The sequence below is a fragment of the Lagopus muta genome, chromosome 3 (genome assembly GCF_023343835.1).
Source record: "Lagopus muta isolate bLagMut1 chromosome 3, bLagMut1 primary, whole genome shotgun sequence".
NCBI classification, from domain to species: Eukaryota; Metazoa; Chordata; class Aves; order Galliformes; family Phasianidae; genus Lagopus; species Lagopus muta.
The window spans coordinates 34,326,634-34,342,404 of record NC_064435.1 but is presented as its reverse complement, the minus strand read 5'-3'; the positions used below and the strand labels follow the sequence as shown (position 1 = coordinate 34,342,404).

The window sequence follows — 15,771 nt, the reverse complement described above, 5'->3', positions numbered from 1 at the left end:
TGAAGTTCAGACAGGAACAGCATTGTATTTTGCACTTAATTTTCATACCTTGAAACCAGTTAGCATTAAGAGCCACAATGCTGACGACATTCTGTAGGCTCCATCTTCCAAAAGGGAACCTCAGCACCAACCTCCTCCACTCTTCCTTCTCAGCTTCTTACAATGGCAATTTCCCTGCCAATATGTGAGGTACCACACATTCTTTACTAACTGACATCATTTCCAGAGACAAATCACCTTGATGGCTGGACAAAGCTGATGAAGAAGATAGAACAGCCGTACCAGTTTTATCTGAATGTGTGGGAAGACTTGGCATTGTTGCCAGCACGTTTATGTAATGTGGTTCCTGCAGATGTTCTAACACTTTCAGTTGTCAGCTGGCTTTGGAGATACACATCATGAAGCCAAAGCAATTTAAAGTAGAACCCTCCAGGTGGTGTCATGAGGATTTCAACACAGTAAGACATCTTGAGAAACATGCTGGGATACCTACCTTATAGAACAGTAAGTTTTAAAAACCTCAATGACACATTCCATCATAGGCTAATTAGAACTAATTTGCACCCCCATGGCCTCAAGAGTGGCTCTTAGCACACTTAAAACTCCTTTATCATCTTCAGGAAGGCATAGTTCTGCTATAATTTGATCTGTGATGACTGCAAGACAATTTAAAGTAGTCAACTAAAAAACCTCAGAATTCTGAACCTTGTTCATCCATGCATGATATATCTTTTAAAGCATGCATGCTCATGCTTAAACAAGAAATGCATGTGAAAGAGAGAAAGAATGACTAGTTTGGCATCAGAAAGCAGCAGGAGTTTGCACTTGGGACACCCTTTGTACCTCACAAATAGTCAAGGGACAAGACTAAAGTGTGCGTCTCTTTGAAGACCTCTACAAAGGAACTCCTACCTTAAATATATGGAAAAGATGCACACAATTAAATCCCACATGCACACACTATCTGTTCTGTGTTTTTTGTTTTGGTGTTTTTGTTTATTACAGGCACTGCTATACATTTTAACTATCTTTCCCATTTGTTTCAGAAACTCAAGAAGTTTTGTCCTCCTTTACCCTATTGTAGGATTTTACACACGTATTTGACATCAAAAAGCACGGATCATGCTTCCAAACAATTCGTAGTTGCTTAATAGGAGAAAGTTAATTCCAGTTATTAAACTTGTGAGGGGAATGGGAAAAAAAGCACTTCTTAAATAAGACAGTAGGAGATGCAAACTTCTATCAATTCCACTCTGTAAGCTGATTATTGGGCTTTGCACTCTGGAATGAGCTACAAACCACAGTCCCCAGCTGGGGACAGCTTTGTTCACTACATAGCTTCATTTAAACACTGCTTGTGAAATTTAAAAGCAAGTAGGCTTGGCAGTTCCAAAGTCTCCTCTTAGCAGAAAACCTATCAAAAGCAATCAAACTGAATCACCCAATACTTGAAACATATTAATGTAGGTGAATCTTAAGGAACAATAAATGCAATTCACCTAGCAGGTCAACAACATTTTCATGTCCATGGAATACTAAGAAAGCTTTTCATTTAAAAGTCTGTCAACCACAGATTCTTTTTCCAGTACAAAGAGATGGATGTCATCATGTTGCTTTCTGCCATAAAAAACATGCCTAGTAAACAAAATATTCCATGACTACTCTTGGAGTCTTAACTAGGTGCTGGAGAAATAGGAGTAGCATAAATAAGTTACTGTATGAATGAAGTCTTTATCTCACAGCACAACTTCTCACATATAAATGCATGAATAGTTTAGTTAAAATACACATGCTAGTACAGCAGTACTAGTACTATTGAATGAGAAGTGGAAGCAACACCAAAAATTCTAAGCACTAATACCCATTGTATTATCTGCAGCAGTAAGTTTGTATTTTTGGCCCTGGCCCCCAGCATGAATCATCATACCCTATGAATGTATTTATTATTCCTTTCATCTCATACAGCCCCAGCTCTGGAGAACACCAGTACTCTACTTCAACTTTATTAGTTCAACTCTGACCATTAACTCGTTTCCTCAGTTACTAAGCAACTTAGCAGCCTTGATTAAAAAAATCCTTTTACGATCAGAGCATAAACTCTTTACACGTTGTTACGTAAACTGAGCCCACCTCAAGTCAGGCTGCAATCAAGGGACAGGGCTTCTGAACCTGCTGGTGAACACATGCCCAGCCCACTTACACACAGCCCCTATAGCCCCTGTTTGCATGCAAGCAGCGCTCCCCTGGGATCCAGTGGAGCTGAGGCAAAGCAGCAGCATCTGAGCTCTAAACTGGGAGCACCTAAAATATGGTCAGTGAGACAGCACTTTTAAGCAAATGGACATGAAACAGTTCAAAGCCAAAGCAGAGGCCCCAAGAGAGGCCTAAAATGGCACTGTCAGAACCTAAGAGCACTGCAATTGAAGAGTAAGATCTGCCTAACTGTCCTGCAGCACAGCGGGCCATTATACGGTTTTTATGAGGCAGCCAAGCAGGAGTCTCAATGCTAACCCGTGCCTTTTCTCCCACCTTCACTGGAGACCTCTTTGCGTTGCGTCCACACTGCCATACGCCCTGCAACACACTTCCCTGCAGAGAATCAGGCACAGCAAAAAGCACTTCCTCATAAGAAGCTCAGATGAAAGCATACACCACTGGGGGACACCATACACAAGTAGTACAGGTGTCCAGGGAAATCCTCTAAGTCCACAACTTCTCCTCTCCTTGAGTTGCTGCTTCCTCCTTTTTCCTTAAAGCAATGAAATCAGTGGAATTCAGAGAGCAGAGATCTGCTCAAAACTTTATTGCATATTAATATCATAAACATTCCATATTCCTCCCATACATCCATTTTCTTTATTTACCATAACATAATAACATAATATTTAATAATAACATAGCATAATATTTACCATTAGCACCTTCAGAGTGAAAGGAAATCGAGTCCTCACAAAAGGTCTGAGGGACTGTATCTGAGCCATCATCTGAGGGATATTATGAGAGCAAGGCCACAAAAGAGGCAATGCACGTAGGAAATGCAACAGATGAAACAGATGGAGATCGATGTGTGCATTAAACAAAAATGTACTGCTTTCAAAACAATGTTATGTTCTGCCATCAAGCACTTCACATCAATTATCTTGCCTTCTTTTCACAAGCAGGACAAACCCCAGAAAGGGCTGGTGGCACAAGTCTGGATACAGCCCTTAGCTTTCCCTAGTCTTTTGATCTCACAGATCAGAAAGGGAACTTCAGGGAAGACCCTCACATGGAATCTCCTGCAGCCAGCAACACTTCCAATGGATTCAATACGTTGATTGCTGCAGCTCCTTTTCTTCCGTCATCTTCTACCACAATGCACTTATTTCCTGCGCATGGACAGCTCCCAAATTCCCCTGTACACCTACATTCCCCTAGTGCTGTGCATGGTAGGCCAGCACAGGCCATCCCTGAAGGCACTGCCCCTAGGGCAAGATGGGACCCTAACAACCTACTCACAAATACCTCCATCGAACAGATTGACTCACTGCAGGTTGGGATTTGAAATAATTCTGCCAATCAACATCATCAGCATGCTGAACACTCCACTAAATTCAGCAAAAACCAAAGGCTGGACAACTGTGCACACATGGAATGAGTCAACCCAAATTTGTTCGGGTTAGCAACTCAGTAACACGGGGAATAGCTGTTATGGTATGACTGTGCTTGGCCGAAGACACACTGCAGGGCAACCTCTGCAGACTCTAAAAGAGATATACAACAGCCACAAATGCAGAAGGTGGGGAACAAAAAAGAATAAAGAGGATAAATGAAACAGACACCTGACATCATCCTGAAGCATTAACTTAAAATGGCATAAAATCAATTTGCCTTTATCTGTTTTTCATTCCAACCAAGTACTTCTAAAACCTCACTGTAAATGATAAAGGCCAGCAATCTCGTAAGAATAAGCTTATTGTTCAGAAATGCAAAGTGAAAGCAATAGATCTTCCAGAAATTGGTATTTTTACAATATAGTTTTGTCCTGTGACCTGTCAGATGCAAGATGGCAACTTAGCAAATGGCAGGCTGAGTGCTGCTTTCTACGCTTCCTGAATCTATGCAGCACCCACCATACCATCATCTACTTATCACATTTTTATGTACATATATTCAGACAGACACTCACAAACCTTTTAAGTATTCTCAGCACTTCTCCAAAGACAAAAGAATGATTCTCCTGTTCTGACACATTTCATTTATAAGCTGTAACAACCACAGCCACTTTTCAGCGCAAGGTGCAGAAAGGAAAGCAGCTTTCAGTTTCATGAGAAAATAACCCTTCATTTGTACATTTTTTCTAAATGCAGTGTTCATACATAAAAGAACCCCCCCCCCCCTTTTTTTTTTTCTCCATTTTGCCAAGTCTATCATCCAAATTTCCAAATTGGGTGTTTTACTGTTAAAAAGAAGAAAAAAATATGCATTCTTTAGACTTAATGTAGTCTGTCAAGCATTTGTTCAAAGGTTAATGATAGCCTACCTCTTAAAACATTCTCATTACCAAGTCAAGTCTATCCAATACCCAAAAAGCACAGAAACGTGGCCTCATCTTATAAAGATAAAATTACAGATGTGGAAGTTATGCAAATACTAATGTATAAGAGCCACAGGGTGCAGGATGTCTTTTCAAAAACACTAAACAGCACAACACAGTGCACTAGTTGATTTGGATAACAATAGGGCGTTTATTCAACCCACTCCTTTGGGGAGAAACTGAAACAATCACGCAGTGTCAGCTGCTCTGGACATTCCTCCAGTGCTGTGCAGACAACTCGGGTCAGTGCTGCCTCTGACTGCAGTTTCCATTCCTTCCCTCACATCCTGCAGAAAGAGCAAAAGAGACAGAAAAAAAAGGAAGGGTTTTTGCTGCTTTAGCTGTGTGAGCCACTACTCTGCAGGGTCAGAGGAGTGCAAGAGTCAGCACAAGAGAAGGAGTAAGGATATGCAGTTAGAAGCAACACTACAACCCATACTGCTTAAATTAACAACAAAAAGAGCCCTGAAATTAAGACTGAATACATAAAATAAATCTATCTTCTGAAAATGGAGAGAATCTGTTTAAAGTAATACCAGTTAAAAAAATATCCATGGCTCTAATCAACATTCATCACCAAACACTATGCTCAGCACTGGAGAGCATCAAACAGCACAGACTTAAAGAAATTGCTTCCATTTTATACAATGCATTAAATAAATAATTACTACACTCGGCTTCTAATATCTTATCTTGAGGAGCATCAGAAACAAATTTTTTTCCGTAACATCTTCACTTCATTAAAGAAAAAATGCACATAAGATGTATTCTTTAACTTCTCACCATCTCCTCCCTCCCCCACCCACTCAGGTCCTCTGCCACGTTCATGATAAGAGAAAAAACTGACCTCCTGTCTCCCAAATTGGTTTAAATAAAATCTGTTTTTTGTTGTATCTTACTTTAAAACATGCCCTCTTTCCTACGCTGTTATTAATACAACAGTATCCAAGAGAAAGGAAAAGAAGTCTTAAACTTCATTAGTCATAATAGCCTTCCCTACTTATTCAACCAATCATGAATAATAACTTTTTGTCTAATTCTCTCGGATCATCCTTCCTAAAAAGCTCATGAAAATGGATTAGCATTGTAGTGCATGGATTATTTAACTTGAATTCTACTGTATCGAAAAGCAGTAGGTGAAGACTTCAACCAAGGGCCTCTTATTAAGACGCTGTCATGGTTTTATGATTTTTGGTTTTCCACATCATAACATCATGTGGGGCACTGGGAGTTTAATTGTTAATGCTCAAGTCCTGGGTACCTGCCCTGAAGAGAAGAAGAACTGCGTTCCCCAGGGGACTTTGCGGTCACGGAGAGGAAACAGAACTCCTGGCAAGGTCACCTGAGGCGCTCTTTCTCATTGGCTCCTCATCGGCTCTCCTCTCATCTCCCTGCTGCTCAACTGCACTGCGCATCTCACCTCAGTGTTGTGGTGAGGCCTATCCACCTTTCGGACATTCTCTCTCATTATATTTGATTTATTAGCTTCAATTCTGATTATATTGTATTACAGTGTGTTATCTTGCATCCCAATACTATATTTAGTAAGTTAGTTTGTTTCTCCTCAGACCACTGCTGCTGTTTTTAGTTATTTTGGGGTCCCCTGCTCTTTTTTTTTGGAGACGTGGATTTTGCTTAATCCCTCCGCCCCACTGGTCATGGAACCGGGCCGAACCAGCCCGTAAACTGTTGACAGACACACAACATTCCTTCACGCCTCAGCCTAAGCTGGAGGGCACTGGCAAAAACAATGCCAGAATATTACAGGAACAAGAAAAACACCAAGGTAACCACAGCTTCGACCATTCAGCCCCCCCTCAGGAGATGAAGCCTTTTTTCCCCTCTTTAAAAGAGCTCAAGATTGCTGAGTACAATTTCAACACATTCCCTGCAAGAAAAACCTAAGGAATTTAGTACCTGCAACATGCTACGTTTACTTTTGTCTTCTTTTATGGTAGGTTTGTTAAATTATCTCACTTTCTGTGGCAAGGATATAAATAGGATGACTACACTCAGGAGAATAACAAGACCCTCCTTGAAAGGGGGACAAAATGAATGGGGGACAGTTTTTTGCAAGTATTTTAGATATGCAACTCTCAAGGTAAAAAGCTCAAGCTTACCTTTTCCTTTAATTCAGGCAATAGATAAAATTAGATCATTTCCTCTGACAGATCTGTAGGCTAAGTACTGTATGTTTTAACCAGCCTACTGCATCATCGTTGCTTTAAATGACAAGGTGATTAATTATTTGAAGTCCAGCGAAAAAACATAAAGTTCCTACCATCACCATACTGAAGAAAACAGGTCTGACTTCAAAACAAGAGAAATAAAAGAAACCCCATAAAGCCCTTCTACAGATCTTCATTATAAGCAAGAATGCTAAAGGAAACTCCCCACATGTGCTTCCATGACATATTCTGTTTAGCAGTTTCACACCATGTTTGCAGCTGCAAAAGAAACGATGGATGATTTTTTCTCCCCCCAATAGAAGGAAGAGCTCAGTTAATTCAGCTGCTGAATCTACAGCCTAATAGTCTACAGGTAACAACAAAGGAAACATAAGTACTCCAGATTTTTTGAGAGTTAGGTGCATGCTTTTATTACTTCAAAAGAGAAGCTAAGACAGGGCACTACTAACAGGACTCCTTTCCCCTCCATATTAAAAGGCACAAGAACTTAGCTACACTGCTGAAAAGTCCTTGGGGTTGTGGGTTTTTCTGGTGGCTTTTTTTTTTTAACGGAAGTACTAATTTATGAGTGACTAAACATGAAAGCTTCTCAGTGCACTTTCAACTGCAACATCAACGTATTAGCTACAAATAAAGCAAGAATGAACTCAGACCACTGTTACTCCTGCCATGACAGACGTGGGCCCTGGAGAGAAACTCTACTATAGGACTATAATACTAAAACACTACATTCTGTAAGAATGTTCTGTTACTCTGATCTAGATTTATGAGCGTGTCTGTCAGGAAGTCACTTGCTCGTCAGCACCCCAACACAACATCTCAGTTTCCAAAACAACTGAAGACAACCACATGCAAAGGAAACTGCATGCAACTATGTTTAAAACATCCCCATACCAAGGCTGATCCACCTACCCAAGTCCCAAGCCACCAGCCATCATAATTTCTTCCCCTCACAGTCTTGAAATAAGCTCCTGTATCTTTTCCTGTGTTTCTTCTACCCTTGGGATAGAATTGATGGGCAGCACTTGTCTTTCACAAGCAATAAATGCCCCATTTGACTAGTCATTAGCCTCCAGCTGTGCTTGCTATGGGAAGATGAGGGGGAAGAAGACAGACTGCTCCTAGAGGAAACAGTTGCTTTCTCTCCACGTATCTCATCTGGCAGCAAGGAGCAGGAGAAACAGTCAACTCTTGTGCTGACACAGAGCTATTCTCATTACTCTCATTCCAGCACGCTCTTCTTGATGTTCAGGCAGGCCTACTGCAGATTTTGGCTACCTCATATTTCCAGTTAGAAGCAGAGAGAGGAATTTGCCCTCTGCCTTGCGATGAAAAGCTGACTCTGGGAATCTGTTTAATTATAATTATTGCGGGAGTGTGGTTAGGAAGATAATAAATCAGATTGCTGGATCACAGGTGTACAAAGCAGGGGGAAAGCAGGAAGAAAACAGGAGTTAGGCTGCTGCAACAGAAATAAAAAAATCTCAGTGTGGGTGGGAGGAGGGCAGGAGAGGTGAGATAACAGCCACAAAAGTTATTCTAGACCAGAAAGAAAACAAAACATTTGGCTACAGATTTCTTACAGTACACCTAGGATATAAACATACAAATAAGCAATTCCCCAACTAGCTTTTAAATCCAAGTTTCTAGAACTGCATTTTTATAATAAAATACTTTGGCAGGCTGCCCCACTGGATTACACTGGCTGCTTATTCACACAGCAGTTACTTGTTAATGACATAATCAGAGCAAATCAAGGAAAACTTCACATCTAATGAAACTCAACCACTTCCAAGTTCCACTGAGGAATTTTGTGCATCATATTTAACAGGAATTAGAGAGGTCTAGGTTCAGCCCCAGGTCCCAGACACACACACATGTAAGGCCCTACACGCATGTGCACACACACAAAGCACCTGTGCTTGCTCGTACGCAACTGTTTTTTCAACAGTGGAAGCCATTAATACAGAATTGAATGTTTTATTTAGTTTTGAGTGCACACAAAGGACTATTCATGCTAAAAGCACTACTTAGCATCACTTTCAAAATTACCATTAAACTTTTTTTTTTTTTTTTACTGGGTCCATCCTGAACCCTGCGTTTACAAGGAAAGGATAAATCTAAAGAACAGAACAAACCACATGCTTTAAGTAATATCACAGTACATATGAATTTATCTTAGACAACCAAATTCACATGCAGAAAGTATTGATCTGTGTTAACAAAGATTTGTACAGCAAATGAGAACTAAATGACTTCAGATCTTTTTTTTTTTCCAGAAATGTGAAACCAATCTGCATGCAAATTCAGTAAATTTTTAAGAAAATACAACACACTTAGTCCAGTCAGAAGGCGTTTCTTAAATGGGAGCCACAACCTCACAGTACCTAGAAATGGTCACGAATCAGAGATTCTCCATGCTAGAAAGTGACCAAGCACACTTGGAAACCTACAATTCAGCAGAAAACAAGTGGAAATTTGCAGATACAGAGTGATGAGTGAAACGCAAGCAAGCAATAAGCCAATGGTCATCAGCATGATGGGGTACTGCTCCAACAAAGCACATTCTTACTACCACCAGGGTTCCCTTCCACCCCCGCAGGCTTTGCAGACAGTAGATGAACTGAACAAACAAGGATTCCATCCCAGATGTCCCCAACATCACCTTCCACATGCCACAGCACTTGTAGTAAAACACAAGTGTCTTAAAATTGCGTTCATTTTATTTTTTAAGTTTTATTTTACCTCACCATTGAGTATATTAGCATGCTGAGTCAAAATTAATCCAAGATGGAACTTTTCTGCAGTAACCTGAAGGAGACTGACTTAGCAAATGCAGGTTTTTAAGAAATGCTGCTGAAACAAACATCCCAAACAAAGCACTTTTAAGACTAACAACCCATATTTGCACTACATTGCTACCTCATTACCTTATAATTTGGTATATGAATAATCAAGGTAAAGCTAAACCCTTGCAAAATTGTTTTAAGTTTTCAAAAAATGAATTTTAACCACAGGCTGGTTTTCTTTTCAAACCAGTTCCCTTTCAAAAACAGCACCAGAAAGTTGACACTGATACAATGCACAAAGTATACTTTGTGTATATGTTACACAACCTAGACAAAGAAGTAACACAGAATTGACTTGTGGCAATCCAAGACAAACTAATTAATGAGGATTTAAAACTATTACTCTGCTTAGATCTTCCATGGCAATTAAGGGCTATGAAATAAGCTGCCATGACCTTTTGCAGAATGAAGGTACCAAGGCTGCTTTACATTCCAATGTATGAAAAAATTAATTGGTCATAAAACTCAGAAAGCATTTTAAAAATGAACTGCCACATAAAATTACTTCTGTGCACAAAACCCCCAATCTGAACTTGTCCATGCTGTGCAGAGCCGGAGTCAGTCTCTGCCTCTCATATGAATAGATGCAATCTCAGCAACCAGACACAATAAATACAAGATGAAGGGAATGGCAAGCATTGCAACAACACACAGAATTAATTCCAGAGGCTAGGAATCACACCATGAAAATTATTTCATTATTTTCACTTGTTAATTATTCATGCAGCAGAGATACAGGAAATGGTAGGGGAAAGCTAATAAAAGAGCAAGAGGCTGCAAAACACTGATGAGGAGGATTGGAACCAAATAAAAGAAAAGTTATGAAAAACAGAGAACGCGTAAAGAAAGGAGCTTGGGGTAAGTTCCACATTCAATAGCAGGCCCAACATAAGGCATTCCTTCTGTCTCCCCACTGCTCATTACTCCTGGTCTAGCACTGTGACATACTGCTTCCTCATTACTAACAGGCACGAACGATCATTTGTGAAGCTACACTATGAATCAGCAAGGGCTGAAAAATAACCTGATCAAAAAAAAGAAGTTGACACGACCAAAGGGAAAATGCAGAAACGAGCAGCTCCGAGGGAAAAATAGGTCACGCCAACACTTCTCAACACAGAAAGGTGTGACCGTGGGATTGAAGACCAACCAATGCCTATGTCCAGACCGTAAAAACACACCCATGTTTTCTAATGCTATATGCAGCAGGAAACGTAGTTGGATTTCACATCTGGTGTAATGGACAAACATCAGCAATGTTAGCAAAAGCTGTCCAAGGCATTTGGTTGCTGCTGGGAAGCACATTTCTCAGAGGAAACATGGACCTCTCACTGAAGAGCCGCCCAGGGCCAGGCACCTCCAGCTGCTCTTTCTGCCTTTCTTTCCAGCTGTGTCCTCTTTAAATCAAACTTAGGATCCCACATGCATGACCTGCAGTCTATTATTCAGATGCATGTAGCATGCAGAGACACAGAGCACAATGCTATGCTGCTTAAATGCATGAAATTAAGATGCAATAATGAGATGGTTATTAGAGAGCAGACAGTAAGTTACGAATGACCCGGTGAACAACAATACCCAACACTTCAGGTAACAGCTTACTGCCTACATTTCTGACATTCCATTGGAATCTTTTACTACTTGCCCCTTTCCCTCTTAATGGAATTTCATCCTTACATCTCTTTTGTTCCAACCCTTATGGGCAGAAAGGCAAAAACTGGATCATTACTTCTATTCAGACTCCACTAACAACCTCCACTGATGTGATTTTTGGAGGCACTGAAGCCAGCATGGAACCAGTAACAAGGCAGAAGGATAAAAAGGAGGCAAGAATGACAGGCTAGGCCAAAGTTTTCTCTTACTCACTTATGACATGTTTCTGAGACTGCTTTTTATGCCATGCAAACATGTGCTGACCTCTCAATTCAAGTTTTTTTGTTGGTTCGCTTTTTGTGTGCGTGTGGAGTGCAATGCTGGGCATGTCATCAAAAAGTGCTCACAGCTGTGTTTCTAAAGTGGTTTTCATTATAAACCCTCATTCATTAAAGAACAAAAATCAGACAAACATTTCACGCTAAATAAGCACTGCCACGGTTTTTAGCAACTTTTTAACTAATATTAATAACAGAAGTTAAAAATGACATGAGGTAAAAAATCCAAAATTACCGTCTGAAAGCTCACCTTTAATTTTAAAAACATCCTTTTGTAACAGTGGGAACAAACACCCCTGAGGCGTGATCCAAGGTACTACTTAACATCCACCTGACCTTGCAGTGAACCCCAATTTAATCTCACCAGTGTGAAATACCTCATCATTTCAATAATCACCAATTCAGGTGCCCTTAAAACCAGCTTATGACACCAGCATTTAAAACTTTGGAAAAAAAAAAAAAAAAGGCTGTATAAAACCACACAAGAGCAGTTCTTCATTTGACTGGACTGGAACAGCAATTATCACAAATAACCTCCAGGTAATAGATGCCACTTTTACTCTTTTCATTATTAGTACTTTGAACTTAGAGAAAAGAAGAGTACAATGAAATAATTCATTCACTAAAGAAAACTGCTAAGTGAAATAAGTTTTTTTTCCTACATTTACTTGGGACAGAAACGGGTTTAAATTGCCACAAGGAAGATCTAAACTCAGTATTACGAAAGACCTCTTAAATGACAGAACAGTTAAGCACTGTTAACAACAGTTAAATTGTCTGGTAAAATTGCATAATTCCTATTATTTGAGGCTTTTATGGATACGGTTTCAAAAGCCTCATGGTACCATCCTTTTTCTTTAAATCAGTTGTGACGATCATGACTAAGCCTATGGTATTCCTGGAGATGGCAGGTCACCACCCAGCCTTTCTGACCAGGCTGCCTGTTCCTTCGGTGAACTGAATCAGGATCACCTGACAAGCATCAGAGATGGCATAAAGGAAGCAGTAATAATATGTGCCCAATGTCAGGACTTCAACCTTCAGTCGTAATGAGTTATGTCAGCTCACCACATCTCGTAAGACTCTATCTTAAAAAACATTAGACAAACAGATTAGACAAACATCTACTAATAATACTCTGAGTACAATTCATCTTTCCTGGAGCTGATGAGAGTAGACCACAACTCCTGAGGTCATCTGCAGCAGTGCTTTATCCACACTGTAAAAAAAAAAAACTAAACAAAAAAAACAACAACAACCCAACATGCACAGCCCTATTGGAACGCACTCAGTGAAACTTAAAATATTAAATCGAACTTAAATTAAATGAGATAAATATTTGCAGGCTTCACATTGTCATGATTAAAATCTACACCTAACATTATATGCATTTGTCTTACCACCATTTCCCATATGAATGCTTCCTTGTCAAAAAGCTAAGCCTATAATGTCTTAAGCCTACGCAATTTCACATTTTAAGGAAGAATTCACTTCTCAAGACCTGACTTTTTGACAAAAACCTAACAAATGCATATTAAACCATAAGATAATGGTCTGGTTGCACACACTGGTTTTCTGTGTAACCTACTGTAGGGAGCCTCCTCTAGCAGGGGAGTTAGACCAGATCATCATCAGAGGTCGTTTCCAACCCATACGATTCTATCTCTTAAGCACGCTAGTACACATCTTCACTTGTACTCCTATTGCTCAAGTCCAGCCCGAACAGAAGAATGAAAGCAACAGACCAGATTCACACTTCTTGAAACAAAATGGAACTGGAATACCAGGAGTCTTCCAGGAGACTTGCAAGGTGAAGTTCAGAAGTTGCACAGAACCATTAACACTCTGGCCCATCATTTATGCCTGCCTTCAACAATAGCAGGTTTGACAGAGATTCATATCCTATTATCTGTAAACGAGTCCAAAGTGGGAGAAAAGGGTAGTCCAAAGACAACAAAAAATAGTTGTTCTATAATCAGCCAGATAGTATTTGCAGAGAGTTCCTCCCTTAAATACCCTAGCTCCCTTTTATGTATGCATAGACTTATTTACCTGACTTACCCAAAGAAAATACTACTTGGTCAAGCATACGCATGGTTTTCACTTTTTGACATGTTACACAACCACCCCTCCCTGTAACTCACCCAATTATACCTGCAGCACATTGGTCAAGAAGAAAGGAATACATCAAGAAGCTCAAAAGATGGGAAAAAAATACACCTTAATGCCACTATCCCATTTGATTAGTTAGGCTTGCACATAATTGATCCCTCACATGCACTGGAGACTGAACAGAAAAGGAACAAATACAATGTGTCATTTTGACCACTTTGCCCATTGGGACTTCCAGAGGACCACCAATTCTTCTAAGAGACCCTTCTCTCACTAGCACAGGACACGTGCTTGGTTAGATCCGACCTTCAGGAAGATTTGCGCAGATAGGAAACTCACCACCATCGAATAAAACTCTGGTGAAGGACTGCAAACGGAAAATATTCTAACCCAGTTGCCACGTGAAAACTGATTTGTCATAAAAACAGTTTTCATCAGTTAAGTATTACACTCATACTTGGTGGAGGGATGGTCAATGAATGTTTATCTTCATCTCCTTACTAATAAGGTGTTACTATATATTCAAATTCCTGATAATTAATATGATACTTGCTCATTCTTCCTTCCCAAACGCTCACACCCCTGATGCTAACACAAAGAGCTTCACTGCTGCCCAAGGAGGAACAATGTCAAGCCCAACAGCTCTCTATGCTCTACTTATGCATGTGTAGCACAGTAAGTCACGAAACAGGACGATACCTAAACAAAACACCAACAAACGTGAAGAGAAAGAAATGACCATTACAAGCACGAAGAGCAAAGACTGCATCTTCTGTAAGGACATCGTAGAGTCCCAGAAGAGACCTTCCAAGAAACCCTTAGGAGCCAAAAGCAGCCTTCCATCAACACACACGCTTTCCTCTGCAATTCCACACGTTCTCCAGAGGCTTATACCAGAATGTAACCCTGTTACCGTTTGCTGGGAGGCCACAGCCACACCAGCACACATCCCAAAAATTCAGGACAGTACCCTCAAGGAAAACCTCCCTGTTGTCCCCACATGCACGTTTCTGTAACGTTCCCATCACGATCGGATGAAACAAGATACCACGGAGTTCATCTTGCGACTGATGTAATGTGGGCAGGGAACAACACCATGGCAATGCGAAGCCATGGAGCTTTGTCTCCTTCGAGACGGATTGCCAAGTCCTCGTAGTTGGATGGAGGCACAGCTCAGCATCCCAAACAGAACGCCGCAGTGCACGTTTGTTATTTCAGTAAAGTCACTTCAGCTTTTGGCCGCACCATCGAAAACTCGGCCCGTCTTTGAAGGGCCCGAGCCGGACGCTAGGAAGCAGCCCCGGCTTAGGAGCCGAAGGCGAAGCAGACGACCGATCGCCGCCGGGGATAACCCCGGCAGGTCACCGCCCGCACCGCAGCCGACGCCGCGAGGCCGGCTCGGCGGGCACACGCAAAATGTCGCATTCTCCGCCGGCGGGGCCGCGAGTAGCCCGGGCCCCATGGGAGCCCATCCCGCCCGCAGCCCCCGGCCCTCCGTCCCGGCACCCAGCACCTACCTGCGAGAGCTGCCGGGGGTTTGGGCAGCCGAAGAGCGCGGAGCTGGAGCTGAAGCTGATGGCCCCTCGGCGGCTGAGGACGTGCTGCGGCACCGGCCTGTCGAGGGGCAGCACCGGCAGCTGGCAGCATACTTCCATTGAAGAGGTCTCGGGACGCCGACCCGCCGCAGGGCAGCGGCCTCGCCCGCCGCCGCACCTGCCCGCGCGGGGCTCGCCGCAGCGGGGCGGCGGGAGGGAGAGCGCCCGCGGGGGCCCGGCGCCTCCTCACCGCCCGCGCACCCCCCGGGGGGCCGGGCCGGGCCGCGCCGGGCCCCGCGCCTTTGTCCGCCGCCGCCAAAGCCCGGCAGGAGCAGCCGCCGGCAGCGAGGGGGGGGCAGGAGGGGGGGGCGGAAGAGCGGGACGGCGCTGCGGCGCCCGAGGTGGCGAGTCCCGGCCCGGGGCCGGCGGCCGCTCCTTCGGCCTCGGTGGGTACCGCTGTCAGCCCCGGCGCCCGGCGCCGCGCATGTAAGCGAGGCCGGGGAAGACGGGCGCCGCGCTCGCCCCTATTGTCCGGCGCGGCCGGCAGCGGGAGGAGGCGCCGCCGCACGGCCCCGCTCC

At 42.5% G+C, this 15,771-nt stretch overlaps 1 protein-coding gene across 2 annotated transcripts in view; it reads right to left on the bottom strand.

Annotated features, from left to right (window-relative positions):
• Nucleotides 1-15,387, bottom strand: part of PDE7A (phosphodiesterase 7A) — a 73,806-nt gene extending 58,419 nt beyond the window's left edge. Inside the window, exon 1 of one of the 2 annotated variants that reach the window (XM_048938760.1) lies at nucleotides 15,175-15,387. In XM_048938760.1, the coding sequence (XP_048794717.1) occupies nucleotides 15,175-15,312 (138 nt within the window). In that variant the 5' untranslated portion in view covers nucleotides 15,313-15,387. The remainder of the gene's footprint in view (nucleotides 1-15,174) is intronic. The other variant, XM_048938763.1, reaches the window with a different exon arrangement.
• Between the last annotated feature and the right edge of the window lie 384 nt (nucleotides 15,388-15,771).